Source organism: Diachasmimorpha longicaudata, chromosome 11, assembly GCF_034640455.1.
Source record: "Diachasmimorpha longicaudata isolate KC_UGA_2023 chromosome 11, iyDiaLong2, whole genome shotgun sequence".
Taxonomy (NCBI): domain Eukaryota; kingdom Metazoa; phylum Arthropoda; class Insecta; order Hymenoptera; family Braconidae; genus Diachasmimorpha; species Diachasmimorpha longicaudata.
In genome coordinates, this window is record NC_087235.1 from 2,193,796 (window position 1) to 2,212,572 (window position 18,777).

The following is an 18,777-nucleotide window of genomic DNA, read 5'->3' on the forward strand; positions in this document are numbered from 1 at the left end:
GTTCAAGTCAAGACTTTCTGAAATTGAATGATCTGGGGTTTCAAATATTAATAATTTGCCAGTGATATTCATTGAAGATCATTTACTGAACAGTAAATTTCTAGTCCAATATAATACTAATACTTATTTATTGTCTGCCATAGATCTTTCAAAATACTTCAGGAGAATCATCGTAGATCTTCGGGAGATCTCTCTGGTGACCCAAGAAGATCCTTTGGAAGATTTTTGGAACAGAATATTTTTTTGAGGGAATGTTTTGCCATTGAAATTAGAAAATATCTTCCAAAAAAAAGTTGTCTTCCAAATATATATCAAATCAAAATTGTCTTCCGAAGATCTCCCAAAGCATCTTTTGGGGTCACCAGGAGCTCTTCCGGAGATCTTTCGATGATTCTTCTCAAAATTTTCGAAAGATCTTCGATACTGAAACTATTCTACGTCGATGATTTCCCCACTCATACTCCCAAAATATATCAGACACATTATATTCTCAAAAAAATGTTTTTTTACTCATCATGATTTATTTATGGATTACTTTCATCCATTCTCCCTCATAAATGTTAAACTTCTACGGTTGGATTTGTGTATTAATGCGACGTCTGACCGAAAATAGACCTGTATCACTCATGAAGTAGGTCATTGATACATTCATTAGCCAATATGGCACCAATGTTCAATGGTCAATTTATTTGTTCGATTACTTTCCCCAATATACAATTACTTAATCGAATTCCAATTATGGAGCAATATTCACCCGTTCGCAAATTAATTAATTCCATTTATTTCTCATTATTTGTTGCATACCTTCCACGCAAAAATGCTCTAATCAACTTTTTATTATTTTCAATGCATTTCAAGTTTGTTAAATGATTATTATTACGAAATAATATCCGCAGTATTCATTTATTTATTTTTTTTCATCATTTGTTGCTAGAGTCGCTAAAGAGTGTATCATCCCAAAAAATCATGAAATTCGCGTTCCTTACATTTAGCTATTATAAATGTATTCAAATGTATTTTTAATTTTCCGTACAGCTGCTTGCTTTCAATAGTTCTATTGTCAAATTTTCTCGAGTCTAATAGTGGTCATTAAATTATTCCGTCAAGCCAAGGGGACTTCCGTCTCCCTATTCACTTCTCATTCACTTTAATGTAAATCAAAAAAACAAAATTCATCAGCCGCATGAAGAGTTCATTCAGTGTGCAATAATTCAATTCATATTGTAAACTAAAGGTCTCTGAAATTTACAACTCCAAAGCATTAAACTTATTTTCAATAGCCGCTCTCTAATAATATTGAATTGTCTTAACAATTTAATACCCAGTTCAATTTTCATTAATTTATCCACTTATTAATTCGATTTATTTATTCGTATTTCATTTAAAAAACATAAAATTAAAATTTATTAGAAATGGGATAGTTATCATCATCACATCACACTCCAAACTTCTCAGAATTTTCACCGATAAAAATGTTTTCCAATCTCAAGTGGAAACACGAGAATAAAAAAAAACAAATCATACGAAGACGTATTCAATCCAACTGTAAATTAATTTTTGATAAACAGACTGAAATGTCAACTCCAATACAATTAAATCCATTGCAAATCGATTTTTCTTAAACACATCACATATTTCATATAAAGACAGAATTACATGATTTCAGCATTTGAAATCTTCATTTTACCAGTGAATTCCCTACAGAGTATAGATAATGACATAATCTTATGAAAATGAGTCATTATTTCATTGAAAATATCTTATTGATGGGCTCAGATTTCAGATCGACAAAATGCGACACATTCAAATAACAATTTAAATGTTATGCAGTTATCAGAAAATACAAACGAATACATATACGATAGATTTGGCCGCCCACGCGATCGAATCATGAGGTTTCCATTTGAACCCCTCAGAATTAACAACTGAAAACGTTGTAGAAGTTTCACCGGTTGTTTGTACCGTAGCACTGGTGTAGCGAATTCACTACTAATTAGTAGTCCTGGGCCCATGTAGTGGGGTCAGAGACGACTGGTGTTGTGCAATCTTTTGTGAAAAAACTTGGAACCAGCGGGTTTCGAACCCTCGCCGTGAAGGACGATTCTGATTACTAAAAATTGGATTTAACCAACTCGGCCACTGCGATCAGCATGTGTTGCTCCTATGTTTACGAGTTGATGTAGCGCGCGAGTGCTGACACTGTACAATTTAATCACATAGTCCATTAAAAGTGACCAGATATTTCGTATCTTCAAGGACTTACTCCATTAGTATTATCAAAAAACACCGATTATTTCAATCAAAAAATAATTCGTCCGTTTTACTATATTTTTCTCTCAACCCATGAATCGTACAAATCCAAGTTTTCTTCTCACTAACCATCTAAATAGTTGACTACTCGACTCTATTTATCGGGACGGATTTATCAGCCCCAATGAGTTTAGATTAAATCCCCCATAACGTCTTTGATCACAGGGTGCACAAACTACAGTGCAACACGATTCTACAGGTAGTGAGATTAATTCCCAAGGTTGAATCGACGAACTGAAAGCCCCACCTTCATAGATCCCTATTAATGTCAAAGGGATGACTATCAGTCGAATGACTGCCTCGGCCCTTCAGTTATCGATGATTATCATTTTACGTTGCGATGAGCTGGAGCCGCCAATCACTGATGAATATAATCCTTTGCCTAATAATGATGTTTGTGTTGCAGGGGCGATGTTCGAGCAAGGAACGGAAGAAGTACAGTCGGCATTTAAATACGCCATTGCAGTGAACAATCAAAACAACGTGTCAAGAAAGTTTGACCTTCAGGCTTGGGTCGATGTCATAAACACCGCAGATGCTTTCAAACTGTCGCGACTGAGTGAGTACTCGAGATATTTTTATCCAATGTAATTCTTGTTTTCGAATTCTTTTCTGTTGGGAGTCTCCACGTTGTGGAAAATTTGAGTAAAAATTGGGGTTAGTTAGGAAGGTTTGGACATACTATGACTTTCTTGAGCTGTAGAATAACAATTTTGGCTAATGAATCGGTCGTGATTCATTTCGGTGAATTGAATGAGATTGCCAATTTGATTGATTGATTTTCTGGGATAAGGGGTGAGATATCCTCACCGTAAACCGGAAAAAATTTGAATATATAAAATGCAGTGGTAGAGAGAGATTCAATGAAAGTCGTTCGAAAAGAGTCGTACCTCAATAATACTATTGCGGTTCATGAAACCAGAAATTAATATCTCCAGGCAAAATCGAAGTTTAAACGTTGTTTCGTCCAACTCTATAGCAGACGACACATTTGAGCTACTAATTAAATTGACGCAAAACAATCAATGACTTGGGTGAATCACTTGTTTATTTGTTAGCGTAACGTTGATTTGCTTGGTTAAATTATTATTACATTTAAAAACAAACTGATTTAGGTAATTGATGGGACCTGCGAGAGGTCGTAATGTCTCAAGAACGCGCACTGTATTTTCTATCAACGTGAGCTCACTCGACGTTCCAAAACTACTGATTCTACCCTCCTTCGTTCTCTCCAGGCCAAACCTTTGTTCCTGAGATCTTCCCTCAGGATGAGTAAGGGTATCAGGATCCTTCTGATTGATGAAGAGAGATTCTTGAAAATGTGATTGGTTAGTTGGCGGTTTATGATTTGGATGTTGACCACGTCCACGTGGAGTGGATAAATCTGAATGTTTTTGACAATGTCGCGTCTGGGGAAAGGCCCACCGTGGTACTTAAGTTTGAAGCGACTGAAAGGGCCTGAGTCATAAACCGTTTGAATCGACTGTTGGGTTGCAAGCAAAAAAAGTTAAAGTTTCTTGGGCCTTGGGAAACATAGGCAATTTTATGGGGAAAATCTCACAGTTTAACACTAACATTGTCTTGAATGTTTAGAGAGACCTTCGTCGGTTTTAAATCTTGGAGAAATTCCGCGAATCTTCTGTGTGTTAGAAAAAGAGGATAGAATTGTGAGGCCGGGGAAATCCCCGTGAATTTTCTCAAAAGGAAGGAGCAATGGGTTTACATTAAAATGTTTCGCGTCTGAGACACTCGACCCCCCGCAGTTCCAAGAATATGTTTTTAATACGGAACGAACATTTAAATTCTTATAAATAAATAGACGAGAGTATATTTTGGCAAAAGTGTTATCATATTCATGATTTGCGAGCCCGAAACCATCGATCCATCGAGTCCAATGGAAAATCTGATGAGTAAGACAAAATTCGAGATTTTCCAAGAAAATGCAAAAATCCCTGGACCCATCTTTTCCATTACTAATCAGCACTAATAAGTTACGTGCAGACAACAATTCGAATCCCAATAATCGAATCAAAACCCATGACAATTCCCTTGAAAATCAATCAAATTGTCACTGACTCCATTGACCTCGCGGCCCGATAATTTCGCTCAAATCCAATTAAGATCCATTGCAAAGTGAACGAGTCCATCACAGAGTTGAAATTTCAAGTATCCGCAATTAATTACCCAAGAGCTGCAATCGAAAATGTCACAATTGGAGTTGTAACAATGGGCTGAGTGTCAAGGAGAGGTGCCATTTTTTCAAAATGATATCCGATAAATCTCCCTGCAGCTCAAAGCCACTTTTCCCCGTCATTTTTTTCCCTACTATTGAAAAAAAAGGGCGTAGAGTCTCTGGAAAAAAAAAAAGAAATCATCAGCTCCCTCTCCCAACGCGAAAGCCCGTGTGAATCGCACAATGGCCATTTTTACTGAGCCATTCCATCTGTATGCGGTGGAATAAAAGAGGAAGAGATGAGGTTGAGGTGAGCAAGCAACCGAAGAGGGAGTTGGATTCCGTGTCCCAGAGGACCATTGTCATCGTAGATGCCTTTCACTCACTATTTTCAAAACAAAAACCGAGACATCGAACATCCAACCACTACGATCACTTGGTCGTCGTCACCATCCACCACGATTTCAGTCATGTGTCTGGTCTATTGAGTCGTGTACCATTAGGATGGGAGGGAATCGCTCCGAGCGCCAGTGGAATGACATTTCTACCTGTTAGCTTGTGATAAAATCGTAAGACGTGAAGAGGGAGTAGAGTCAATTTTCAGCAACACCCAAGGCGTTACGGTGAAATACCCAAGTGACTATTGCTCTCGCGATCCTCTCGCTGTGCAAAGGTTAGCCGCGAAAAGCCTTTCAAGCCATCTCATCCTTTTTCCGCAGTACTGCATGGCGGTAACACTTTTATAGGTTTTTTTTTTACTACTGCCATGTGTCGCCTAATGGTATAAAATGTAAGATCGATGGTGTGACTTGTTAATTTGATTTTTTTATGATAAAAATAAGTTGCGCAAAAATACAGGCAAGTTGACACTGTCACATCGGTCAACATATAATATACGTGGGGATAATTTTTTAAAAGATGAAACAATTTACGGTTTATACACTTTATTTAATTGGGTCAGTCACTTTTCACTATGTTACAAATTATTACAAACACTATTATTATTATACCGTGGTTCCGTCTAAACTTCCTTAAAGAGTACTTCCTCTGATACTGACGTGGAGGAACGTCTTCCCAAAACAGTGTAGGATGACTTTTTAAAAAGATAATGACAGTTTAGTTTCTATGAGAAAGGGTGCCATTGATATTAACACTATACACTATGTCTTCAAAACCAACTCTGACCCTGTCTCTCTTGTCAACCCTGGAGTGGGCCCCAATGGCGTCACGTGGTCCTAGCATCCCTCGACCTCGCTGGCTACAACGATTTGCGCGTCACATCTGTGGGCCTCATAAACCCTCAAAATATGACCCTCTAAGTGCTTCTATCGTACAGGCTTGCATCCCTCTACCAATCCATGTCCATTTACGGGGTTTCTCCACAGATAACACCTACGCTACGGCTACAATATAATCTTATAGCCGTAGTACTATCTTAATAAAATACGGCGGACATCTGTCTATCATATTTGACAGATTATCCTTCATACACTGGGGATTTCCTCATAATTTTTCCCGATACTACAACCGTGGCTCGAAATAGACTGTCCTCTACGTCATCCGCGATCCTCTGAGTCCCAAAAAATTTCCCGTAACCTCCCCTCCCTTGCCGGCAGCACCCCACAACCCTAATGGCCATCTTCCCATTTTGGGGAATTTCCAAAACTCGACGGACGTGCGTCAGGCAGGGGTCCAAAATATTGTCTACGGCCCTCAATAAAATAATAGAACGATTTAACGCCTCGATCTTCATAAATTATCCTATCCTAAAGAAAACTCATCAAATTTTCCGATACTACATATATAATATATTATATATCTTTGCTATTCGCCTTAAGAAGCTAACAACAAACGTTGGATGCTTTTTTTTGTTAGAACGATATATAAATCAGCCAAGATATACCCGACATATATACTACATAATCCTTACGACAAATGAGAAGTGGCTGACTGTAGGATATATCATATAATTAAACTTATATGATACATATTTTTTGATAATACGCGAACATATAATCTTTCAATATATATATTGAAATATGGGATTGCAATAAGCAACACTTTTGTTTCTTTAGTACACTTTATATTTAATCGTTATACTTGGCTCTACTTATGTCAGGAGGTATGTTCCTCTAGAGATTCTAACGATAGACTAAACTCAGAAATAGTATTTTGGGCCTCATGGACCGGAACATTTCCACCCTCAAAAAGGTTTTTATTTTATAGCCCCATGGCCACTTCTGGTCGCCAAATGTTGCTTAAGCAAGGCGGATAATAACAACTTTTCCCCTTTTTTTAATACATTCGGGGCCTTACCATCATAAAGTTCTGGAAGATATTTTTCAGAGGAGAAAGAGTGAATTTTGCATTCGGAGAAATCCCCAAAAATTCAACAATATACCATTCCGTGGCGACTATATACAAATATATTTCTCGCTAAAGTACGCATACCGCGTGCTCATATGCTAGTAATTGAAAAACGCATATACTAATATTTAAAACGCCTAGTGAATTTATGAATCTCGTCCGATAGACCAGATTTGGCCAGAATAGATTTATGAGGAGTTAATGGAGCCAGAATTATGGCACCCACCAGCGCCACCATGAACGCAAGCGGCACTGACGTTGATACCCTTTTGTTGCCCTGATTCCTTTTCTACGTCATCAGTACTAGTTCAGTCGAGTGAAAACGGCGTCCATTTTACATTTATTACGCCCTACATATGTATGAAATAGCACATGTATTGTGTTGTGTGTCTTCTATTTTCGCTCCAATTCAGATTATGATTCCAAACCAACGGGCATTTCGGCTACAATGTCACCTACCGTTGATTCCACCGAAGTTTGTCTTCATTCGACTTTTGGATAATCGATTCTTAGGCCGTCTATTTGCACGGTTCGTCTATTTGCTGTCTATTTGCACGGTTCGTCTATTTGCTGTCTCGCTTTTAATGTCGCCTGTCATGTTTCGATTCTGACCGCCATTTTCGAGTAATCGATTTTCGATATCTTGTCCTTTTACACAACGATAAGGAAGATCGATAGCAGCTTTCAGGAGGCTTCGTATAGTTCACGATTGAACAGTAAAAGTGAAGTCCAACAAATCATCATTTTTAGATAATATTTTTATATTAGATTTTCCTCAAGATAATTTCTTCATCAATTGCCACAAATGACATAAAATTCTTTCAAAATTATTATTTCGTCATCTGGGTCCTCAATTATTTATTTTAGGGAAATGAGTAGAAATCCCAACCGAATCAAGTTTGGCTCCACGTAAATGGTGAACATTTTTTGAATGTATTTCATTTCTCAAGTTATATTCAACGATGAACGTCTTTCGACGCGTAAACAAAGATTATCTCTCAGTTTGTATAAAATAAAACTCCATCTTCCGGCAACTTGCCTTGTCCGCGTTTGTCGTAGCCTTCTATGCACTTACGAAATTAGACGTCTTTCTCATCACCAACTCCTACTTTTTTTCGTCTCTTCATAGGTAGTATCAGTCTCATTCAAGATATCCTCTGGTTTAGCTCAGTCTCCTCTCACGAGTTTTGATGGTAGAAAAATGGTTTCGAAATCCTTCAAGCCCTTTATGTACTTTGTCACAAGGTAAAAGAAACGGTTGAGTGTAAGTTTCAGACATGAAATCCAACTCTCGAGTTTGATAGCTCTTAATACCAGGGTGTTGACCAATCTCTGGAAAGGGGATCTCACTCATGGGTTATACCGTCCAACAATCACCAAGAGATTCATATCTCCAAGAATACACGAAAAAAAAGCTTAGATCAAGTACATTTTATACTTGATTGAAGTGTAATGGATATACTTTAACAAAGTATATTGGATTTTCAACGGCAAAATCGATAACCAGTAGATTTTTACGTCATTTTATTATGTACTATGATTAGATCAAGCATTACAAAAACGCTTATCAGTTGTATGTGCACTCAAGCTCTTAGAGATGACGGAAAATTTGATTGAAATATCACTGTGGGATGGATGAAATAGTGAAGAGTGAGTGTTTTGTTCTTTCGTATAATTCCGCACGTGTGAGAGAGCGATTTGACGACAGCAAATATTAAAATTTGTTTAGACGCTGTTTTCAGTTTACATTATGTGTTTGTTTCGTGCACAAGAAATGTGAGTGTAAAAGAAGACGTGTGTGTAAGACATGACCATTTTATTACGGTCATGTTTACGATTTTTGAGGATTTTCAGTGCCTCATAACGGTGGCCTTCGTCCTGCCATATGGGATCATTCTTAGGACAGAGTTTGCATTGACGAAGACTCAGTGAGAAAATTGGTGTAAAAAAAGAAGGAAAATGTTGGATTTTGGAGTTTTCCACACTACAAAATTCACCCTGCTATAAAATCATTCAATATATTGGAAATATTTATTAGTCTATTTTTATGAGGCCCTCTTCCTAGAATAATTTAAGGGGAATCCTCCTGAGGATTATCCGCTATAGTTTTCCCCATCTACGTCTGGTGACCAGAGAGGACCAGGATTGGTGCAAGGGGAGGGAGCTCTATTGCCCTCTGAAGTTGAGTGTGAACTCTGGGCCTCACGAGGTTTAGTTAGCTAGCATAGTTCATAGTGAACATTCGTAGTGTGTACTGCCTCCTGAATGGATAGAACCAATAGTGATATTTTAAATAATAATTTGATTTAACTAAAATTTAAACAGTGTTTATTCTTTTCTACCCCTTAATCCAATAGAAAATGAGGGCGTTTTCGGGTCTGGAAAAACAGGATGAGTGCAGTTCAGACTTGAATGGTTGCCCGTGAGGATACTCTTTTTCGTTTTTTCTATAAGTTGAACTGTAGTCTGTTTGCAATAAATTTAGGTACCTCTTTACAATAAATAAATTCTATCCCTTTATGACCTTGATCCTATATCACTAATAAGGTTTATCATGGACGATGGTCAGTTATACCTCCCGGCGCCATAATTTCAAAGATTCGGGAGACTTGTAGTCTTTTTTATTTGTTCACTCTTTGAGGACTCACTTTACATCTAGCATCTTGAATATCACTCTGTATCGTCAATTTCTCGTTATTCTATTAATAACGGGTACAAATGATTTCGCCCAATTCACTGATCCCTCCAACAAACCTAAGAATAACGATATTATTGCGGAATGGTGCCACGCAACACATTGGAGAGGGGGGGAGGATGTAATGAGCCTTTAGGATTCCTTGAGTCATCAGAACATGAAATCTAGTGAAGAATCTGGCGGTCGTCTTTAAATCATTGAGGATGCACATTGAAAATCAACGCTTCTGAACGATTTAATCTTCGCACAGAGAACAAAAAGCGTTCATAGTATCTTTTCATTTCCATCCTACTTGCTCGTAACTACCACTATCACTTCATCGGATCATAATACCCCTTCATAATTTGCAAGGCGTTCACTCATTTCATGGCATTCTATTGTACATATTAAAATAAAAATCAGACCGAATGCACGTCTTATTTGAACTTCCCGCCTCGAATGCGCAAAAACTCTCACGCATAAAGTTTGCAAATGTCCTACGTGGCTAACCTAATTTATATGCTTGTGCTTTCTTGAACAGGATTATATTCCCTAGAAAAATATATTTTGAAATTGAAGAGCTATCTATGGCAGTATAATAGATCCAACTTCCAAATCGTCATTTCCCTGAAGTGCACCGTTACCCACTGCCCTAAATCTCACTTCTTTTCACACGTAAGGCCCGTTGCCCTACTGCTTCCCACCATGACTTATGGGCTCATTAGCCCACCCATACCCTGTCTCGCTGGAATACTCACCAGCTCGAAAAAGGCGCATCTAGATTCCCCACATATACTTATTTTACGTATATAATGCAGCCCACTGAAACTCACCTAAAACCCATAAGGATTTGCTGCCCCGTTATTGTCACCGATCCAGATGGCGCAGGATGTTATATGCTCTATTCCCTCCCTGCGATTTTCATCCCCACTCCTCGATTTCTATGGCAAATCCTCATATTGAATGTGCGTTCAAATTGTGTTTTTCTTTCTGTGGTTTTTGCGAAAAAAAAAATGCCATCTTGCGCGGTTCAAGGATGCAAATCGGGTTATAAAACGAATCCCGAGAGAGTACATTTTTTTTTGATTATGAAAAAAAGATTAGCAGAGTGGAAAATTGCATTAAATCGTGATGATTTGAGTGTTGGGAGAGCTGTGTGTCAAAAACATTTTCAAACTCAGGAAATAGATTGGACAGAGAGAGATGCTATAATTAGAAATGGACAAGTTTTCGGCAAGGTATGTTTACACATTTTTTGTTCATGAAAAATAATGTCATATTCGGGTAAAAAAGATTTGTATATATGTCTTAGACAATTGTAAAAGTTCCACGGCTGCAAAAAGGAGTAGTTCCGTCCATTTTTCCCTGGACCGAGGACTGGAATTCTCTTGATTTGAAATGCCAGATAAAAAACCCAGATCAAGAGAATCTAGTTGCGAGTCATCACAGGGGTGTAATTCACAAAGGGGAGCTCATTAACGAAGGACTGGGTTCTCATAATTTATTTGCACGCCCCGACAATAATGCACCTAATGCTGTCCCGATCCATAAAAATCAGGAAAATTTGGAATTACCCCTGGACGTCCCGTCCATTTCCAATTGTAGTGATAGTGAGAATCTTGCATCTTCGGAAAATGCATGTGCTTCATCATGCTGCAGTAATGAGGCAGCTGATTCTGTGTCATTACGTGGAAACATTGAAAATCACACATCTTCGATTAGCTTTAATGAATTGGTACGGACTAGGTTCAAATTTCCTGATTAATATATTTTTTAATTATTGTATGTATATAGCTAAGATAAGCACGTCATTCTCATTTTTATAATATACTAAATGTCAACAAATTATCGTTTTTTCTTAATTTTTTCTGCCAACGCGCACAAAAACCCTGGCGCGTATTCAAATCTTCAAACTCCCAAGCGAGATCGAGCATATAACCATCAGCGCCACCTAGGACGTGACAATATCTGGGCAGCTATCGAGCAGGAGTTGCAGTGGGCTGATATAATGTTTATACTTTCTGCCCTCTTGCGGCTAATTGGGCTTAACATGCCCTCTGCATGCGGCTGTGGATGCTACACTGCACCACATTCACACTCCCATAGAACATGGGAGTTGGCTTGGGAAACCACAGGAAACCCCCCTACCGGCTCAGGCGACTGCTCTACCAACAGTCCCCCGCCCGTCGGAGTCTCAGGTTGTGAAAAATTCGCATCCGTTGGGATTTGAACTCACGATCCCCCGCACACTAAGCTAGCGCCTTACCACTTGCGCCGCCGACGTCGATGAACGTATGTAGTTAGATAAAGTATAGAATATACTTGATTCCAGCATATTTCGTTTCCGTGCACGGAACCCTTGACGTGAAATCCTCTGATGTAAAAATGGCAATCTACTGCAAGCCAGTTTGTGCAGAGGATTTTTTTCCGTTGCTCGAATTCAACAAACGGCAATGACAGTGCTGATTTGCGAGTAAATTTCTCAAGACCAAGTTTTTTTTCTCACTCGTCGGACTAGGCAACCTGATTTTGACTCTTAAGAAGTCCACAACTTTTCGCGAATGATCAACGCAGAGGGAATAAGAGCGCCTGAATTGGATGAGATGAACAAAAAAAAAAGTGAAGTCAAGATTTTGCTCACGTCAAGGGACACGGTGAAATCTAATTCCCAAGTTTCTATCCTATTTCTCTTCGTTCTCCCCCTCTTGTTAACCTTCCTTGAAGCCAATGGAGGACACAAGCGAATCACCGAGTGCACTCGACGAGACCGGATGACACGCGCGACACCCGTTTACAATCATAATGGACGAAGAGGCATAAACTTGGAGAGGTGTGGGGCGCTTTGAAAGGCATTTTAACTGAAGAACCGTCCGTTTCCCTTGAGAAATGACAATCGGAAATGACGCGTCACCGAATGCCAAGATATTTCATCTTTCATAGTCACTCCATTTTGTAGGAAACTACTCGCCATTTTAATGCTCTGTCTGGGATAAAATATGTCTGCTCGCTGGAGAAAGGGAATGGATTATTCGAATTATGGCATGAATTTTTTTTCAAGATTTTTTGCGTCTGCGTGCATTTATTGAACATTTAATTTATTGCACTTTCATTTAATAGCATTGAAACCATAAACAAGTGGCGATTATTTATAAAAATACATTGGTTTGTTCCGTATATTAAAGAAAGATTTCTTCGCTTTCTTGAAAGCTTCATTTTAATTACGATGCAATGAAAGTCTTCAGATAAAATTCTGCTCTACATGAATTAGAATAAAATTCCAATGAGCAATTAAAAGCTACTCCGAATTTAATTGAAAAAGTATTGCATTTACGGAAATAGGATAAGAACAATTCCTGAGTTTAGGTAGGACTGAGGTTACCATGACTCATAATCCACATCTATAGATGGGTAGGTTAATTTTTATCTGACTGCGCTGCCATCGTCGAAGGCAGAAGATAGAGGAGAGATTAACATAAATATGATGATACATTTAATGAAAATCCATTGTGATCAAAATGAGTCGTTAAATCGCCAATTAGCGATTTTGCAATTTAAAATTTAGACGTAATGCCGATCCCTACCCGATCTACCTCACATCATCAAAGAACTCTCAAGGAATAGAGATAAATCGATCAGGACGATTTTTGAAAAGGGAATTCGCTCACTTTCCTCGTCCAACATTAGCGAAATAATAAAACTTTGTTCTCTCATTTAATACATCTATATAAAGAATGTGATATTTTTATTGTAGCAATTTCCAAAACGTTAATTCGCATATGACTTTTTCTTTAATTTAGTGCTAATAAGGATTATACAATTTCAACACTAATTGACTATAGACACTATGTTGAAATCATTCTCAAAATTTATTTTGATGTCTCCTCGTTAAATAATAAGTAATATGTAATAAATGAATATAAACAAATACTATACCATATTTATATTCAATTATTGAAATAGTTTTTGTCTTATTGAAGACAACATTCAGAGAACAGATCTTGCGACACCAAATTTTCTTATTACACAACAGAATCATATTTCTTATACTAAATAATTGAACCCACGTGATCAGACCTGACAGTGTTTTTTGTCTGAATTTTTCCGCGATAAATTCTGAATTTTTTTTTCCACTTATAGCAGAAAAAAATTAGTACAATATATGAGACGCCACATCCCCTTTTCATTCATGAAAAGTATTCTCACTCATTTTTCAATATCCTGAAAAAATTTATCGCACTGATCTCCCATCTCCTGGAGTCGGGGGAAAAAAAATATTATTTTCTCAGGGACAACACTGGGACATCCCTCTCAAGTCTCGCGGGGCTCACCCTTACCCATCGCTATACTCCGCAGCTAGATGGTTATAAACACGAGGCCTTGAGGGACCCGGTCTGCTCGTAAGAATTTCCGATGAAATAACGCGCCGTGACGGGTTGAGAGGGCCAACACATAAATATCACGGGAATACCTTGGCATAAATTCTCGAGATATCGAATATGTTCATTTTCTTCGTCGTCTGGAAAATCCTCCTTCAGTCCTTCACAAGTATATAGCATATTTCCCCATTGACGGTAGATATTTGACAGTGAAAATCCCACCGAGGAATCTGCGAAATAATATCGTCATACGTGAACTTTTTATATCCAGGTAGGAATCGCCCAGGTTCACGTCCGGGTTAACCGTGGGTTAGGCCCGGCTGACCAAGCTTTGGTAGTCCTAGACTCCACCAGACTTGATATCTTAGTCAGACCAGAGAAAGCCCAGGCTTGGATCCTTCCCTGATATCAAACCTGGGTACCAAGCTTGTGCCAAGCCTGGGAAAGTCTGGTTCATTCAGCCTTGGTTCATAGCGTCTCGACCAGTCTTCGGCCCAGACTGACCAACTGGCTGAAATTTATTTCTTTTTAACTAGGCGGCATGCTGATTTTACTTACACGTGAAACCAAAGGGTGGCAATGTCCTATGGTATTATGTCTAATTATTAACCCCATATTGTTACATAAGTGTAAAGTAAGTTTTCGAATGCCACAGGGTATCTGGTTCGTTTGTAATTTATCTGGATATGTTCAGTACTATAAACTGTTTGAATAAACCCTAGGGGTTGTTTAATGTATGAGCCTGGAACGGTGCTGCTTCGAAGACCTGGACCAGTCTTATTAAGTTAGCTTGGACCAACCCTCGTTACCAGGCCTGGCCCCACGTTACATTCCAATGCTCATCCACTATTGATCCAGGCTTAGATGCCAAGCCTGATCCAAGCTTCCCTAGTCTTGGGAATAGATTGGGTGAAGCCTGGGCCATTGGTGATTTCCTACCTGGGTAGAAGTTTCCTACTGATAATTTTGCCACTTCTTTGTTTTCATTTATTTAGAGTATTGTAGCCTATTTACACTATCAGTATATTACGAAAATTAACGCACACGTATATATACACAGAAAGTACAAAATACTTAAAGCAGCTCTACCCTCAGATCGATAAGTTACCGATCGGATACGCCCATTTCGAATATTTTCAGCTGTCAAGTGATCCAACTAATTACACAACAACATTCATAGTCAATACATGTACCCAACCTCTTATAATAGAAGGAATGTTCACCAATAGTTCCATCTACTGTAATTTTATAATAACAATTTCGAGGAATTGTTGTTTTTTTGGTTTATTCACTCATTGCCGCTTCCCCTTTGGCATTTCCAAAATAACTGTGCTCCGTCAATCACTAACTCTTCTCGTATTAACTTTCACGAATTATCTAAACAAATTAACTAATCCGACGAACAAGCTACAGGAGACGCCCAAAACAATATCAGGGGCGTAGCACGTAATGAGGAGTTAGGATCCTTCTCGTCAGGGACTCAACTACAGTGCAGCCAGTCGCAGGGAACAGTATATATGCCACGATCATATATACGCAGATTACCACAAACCATGTGATATATACGTTACATACATTGCATGTAAACAACGTATATGGGGCATTCAGCATTTTTGAACGATTTACATATATTTCAAATAATAAATCTTATATATACCTCAAAATATGTACTTTATTATTGAAAAACATGCTGAATATATCTGTATGATTTATATTCTGTTACATACATTCCACATATATTTCGCAAATCGCATTGTTGACCGTTTTATGTCATATGATTCAGATATATGCAAAATATATTTCCACACGTATTTTTCTTCCGCGCGGGCATGTTGCGGTTATTTTCGAATATTGAGTACGCATATTGAAGATAAATGTTTTTGAACTTTTTAATCTATTTACAGTATATAATAGACTCGCGGGAAACTGATTTTGTTTTGAATATTGTCATCGAAATTCGAATATACTGGGATCAACTAAAAAATGTAGTTGAATTAAGTACCAAATATATTTACAATTACTATATTATTGTACTTATTTCAAGTACAACGTATGCCGTAAAATCAAGTCTTAAATAGACTTGATTGAAGTACATTTTTCCCGTAGAATACTGCATTGAATTTATATCTTCGCGTTTTAGCCGTGAGAAATAAATCGCATCATCTTCTCAAATTTCGAATATTTATCGATCAAATAGTGCAATCAAGCACATAATTTGATTTTGAAAGTTAAAAAAGACGTGCAAAATTGAAGACTTTCGAAATTGCATCAGATGATCAGATTTTACTCAATCAATCTGAAGATATTACCGCTGATAGGTGCTAAAATTCACTTCTTCCATCGGAATTTGTTTCTTTGATCACAGGCTCTGCGATGCCATCCTTCCAAGGCCGATCGACATTAAAATCCGGGAATTTTTCTATTCCTCGACATTGCTATAATGTTATTGATTACAACGAAACATTCAAATAAAAGATAATGCACTTCACTTCTGATTCAATTAAACCTCGAATAAAAAAAGTCTTCAACAAATAGTAGCCATTTCCGTCCTTCCAATTCCCTAAAACTTTTCTAGGCCAATAAAAAAAAATCGCTATTCATTTTTCTTCTTTCGTCTAGAAAATTGAAGACGAGAATACCTCTCACCAAAACAATATCCGGCATCGGTTATCGAAAACCCCCGTAAAATTTTCAATTCTGGATCCACAAATTTTTGATCGAATCGACTCAAAACCCGTGGAAATTTAAACCAAACCCCTACGACCAACCAATCTATTTTGGTATTCAAAACCCACAGTAGCTACGTTATCAGCTTGTGAATCTCCTATCCTGAAAACGTTACTACGTCCGAACGTGTGGGGATGTGCATTGGCCGAATGAACACGAAGGAGGCAGTAAATTTTACGTACAACACTTTACGCCTCGTCTTTGAATTCACCCCTCACTTCTCCGCCAGTTACCAAAACCACGAGATTCATCGACAATGCACGACATAAACTCCCGTCTCAAATCACTGCCCTTAGCACCCCTCAAACTGACCATGTAACCCACCTATTTCAAAATACAAAATCCCCACGTCAACACACGTACACGCACTGGCTCACCAATTCTCTCATATCATGTGAGAATTGCACGTTCCTCGAGAACGTCGTTATCACGTGAATAATTCTGAGATACATCATAGTACGCCTGACTACGCCAGTTGTATCCCCAGAGTTTACTCCATCCTCACCAAACCCCCAACCACCACCCCCTCCCCTGCCTCACCACACCCCACCCCACCCTCCCAACCCTCTACCCCGTTAACTGTGATAAACGTACAAGCATCCCTGGACAATCCCTCTCGTCCCTCTCCCCCCCTCCGCCCTCCACTCACTTCGTAACATGCCCGTCCCTCCTAAAATGATGAGAAATTATTGTTTAGTTTTGAAGATAAATTATCATCCCATAAACGGCAAATGCATTAACGTTGAAATAATTTACATAACCAGGTTGAATAATTCTTCGAGTTCTGAGGTGACGAATGAGTGTTTCACCCTTTCCTCCTTCTCCTCCTCCTCCCCCCCCCCTATTCCGCGGAGCTGTTGGTATTAGTGGTTAGTTTTGAGAGGGGAGAGGGAATGTGGGATTTTCTCCATGTGAAATTTTGGGTGAGGGCCAAATAGTTGACGACCACCGGAATCATTTCTCCGCACCGACGGCTCGCGACGAATGAGCCCCATGCCATCTTTTTCATTTTGTATGTTGGCAGAGCAGAGACATACATTACTGAAGCAGTCCACATTATTAAAAGCGAAAATTTTGTTGGTTTGAGCGACAAGCATCGGATATACGAGTGAAAATTCGGGTCGGGTATTCGGAGTTAGGATCAGAAGTTGATGGGAGTGTAGTCAGGTTCCACCTGATGCGGTACTAGAGCAGAAATTCGGGTGAGGTATTCTGATTTAGGATCAGAAATTGATGGGAATGGAGTCAGGTTTCAATGGGGAATTTCTCTACTCAATAAATTCCGTTTCAGAAAAAAGTCTCTTTGTCGAAATTCCCCTGAACGTGCTCATCTCATCTGTGCCTAGCTAAAGGTGTCAATAATGAAAAAATGGTTAAAAGCACATTGCATGTCATGGCATGTCGCTTACTATGAACATGTTGCGACGCAACACCCACCGTGCAGCATAGTCCGAGCGTTCATTCGATCATATCCGGATCTATTTGACGGGATTAACTTCTGATCAAGTTCCGGTTATCTAACCTCATCAAATTCTGATCTGTTGGGCCTGATCAAATTCACATTTGGTCATATTGGTCAACCTCGCATCAGATCCGATTGATCAAGTCCGGAACGAGTGAAGGCGTTACATACCTGATCAAGTTCTCATCCGGTCCTCGGACCAGTACCTGATTATACATGAGGTCTGACTTGATTCGAACTTGATGCAGACCTGACTTAAATTTCCACTCGGGTTCGGCTTGTTCGCAGTTGCAGGTCCTCGAGTCATCAAGGCACCGGTCTTGAAGATAAAACCTGAACTGCCTGTGCCCCGCGGCAGGATGCAGTAATTGTATCAATGCTCGATGGCGTACAAGGAGAAATCGAGGGCTGGATTCTCCCCACCCCCTTCTTTCATTCCCGGCTTGCTATAATCTGTGGCGCCAGGCTTCTCAGTTGATTCACCCCCCCCCCCGACTCGTCACATCGACCGACTCTATTATACGCCCTTTTACGTCCTACAGATGTATATTCCAACTGCAGTGCCATTAGAAATGTGCCGAAGGCAATTATACTGGATCTGGCAAGAAGAGCAGCATTCCTACTTCAGTGATTCGTAGAATTTTTTTCCCTTCCTTTTTGTTTCTATCCTCTACTGATTTTTTCTTTT

General features: G+C 38.8%; 1 protein-coding gene across 3 annotated transcripts in view; it reads left to right on the forward strand.

Annotated features, from left to right (window-relative positions):
- Glurib (Glutamate receptor IB) overlaps window positions 1–18,777 on the forward strand; it is a 385,770-nt gene that overhangs the window by 240,334 nt on the left and 126,659 nt on the right. For all 3 annotated transcript variants that reach the window (XM_064130822.1, XM_064130821.1, XM_064130824.1), the window contains exon 2: window positions 2,717–2,869. In XM_064130822.1, the coding sequence (XP_063986892.1) occupies window positions 2,717–2,869 (153 nt within the window). The remainder of the gene's footprint in view (window positions 1–2,716; window positions 2,870–18,777) is intronic.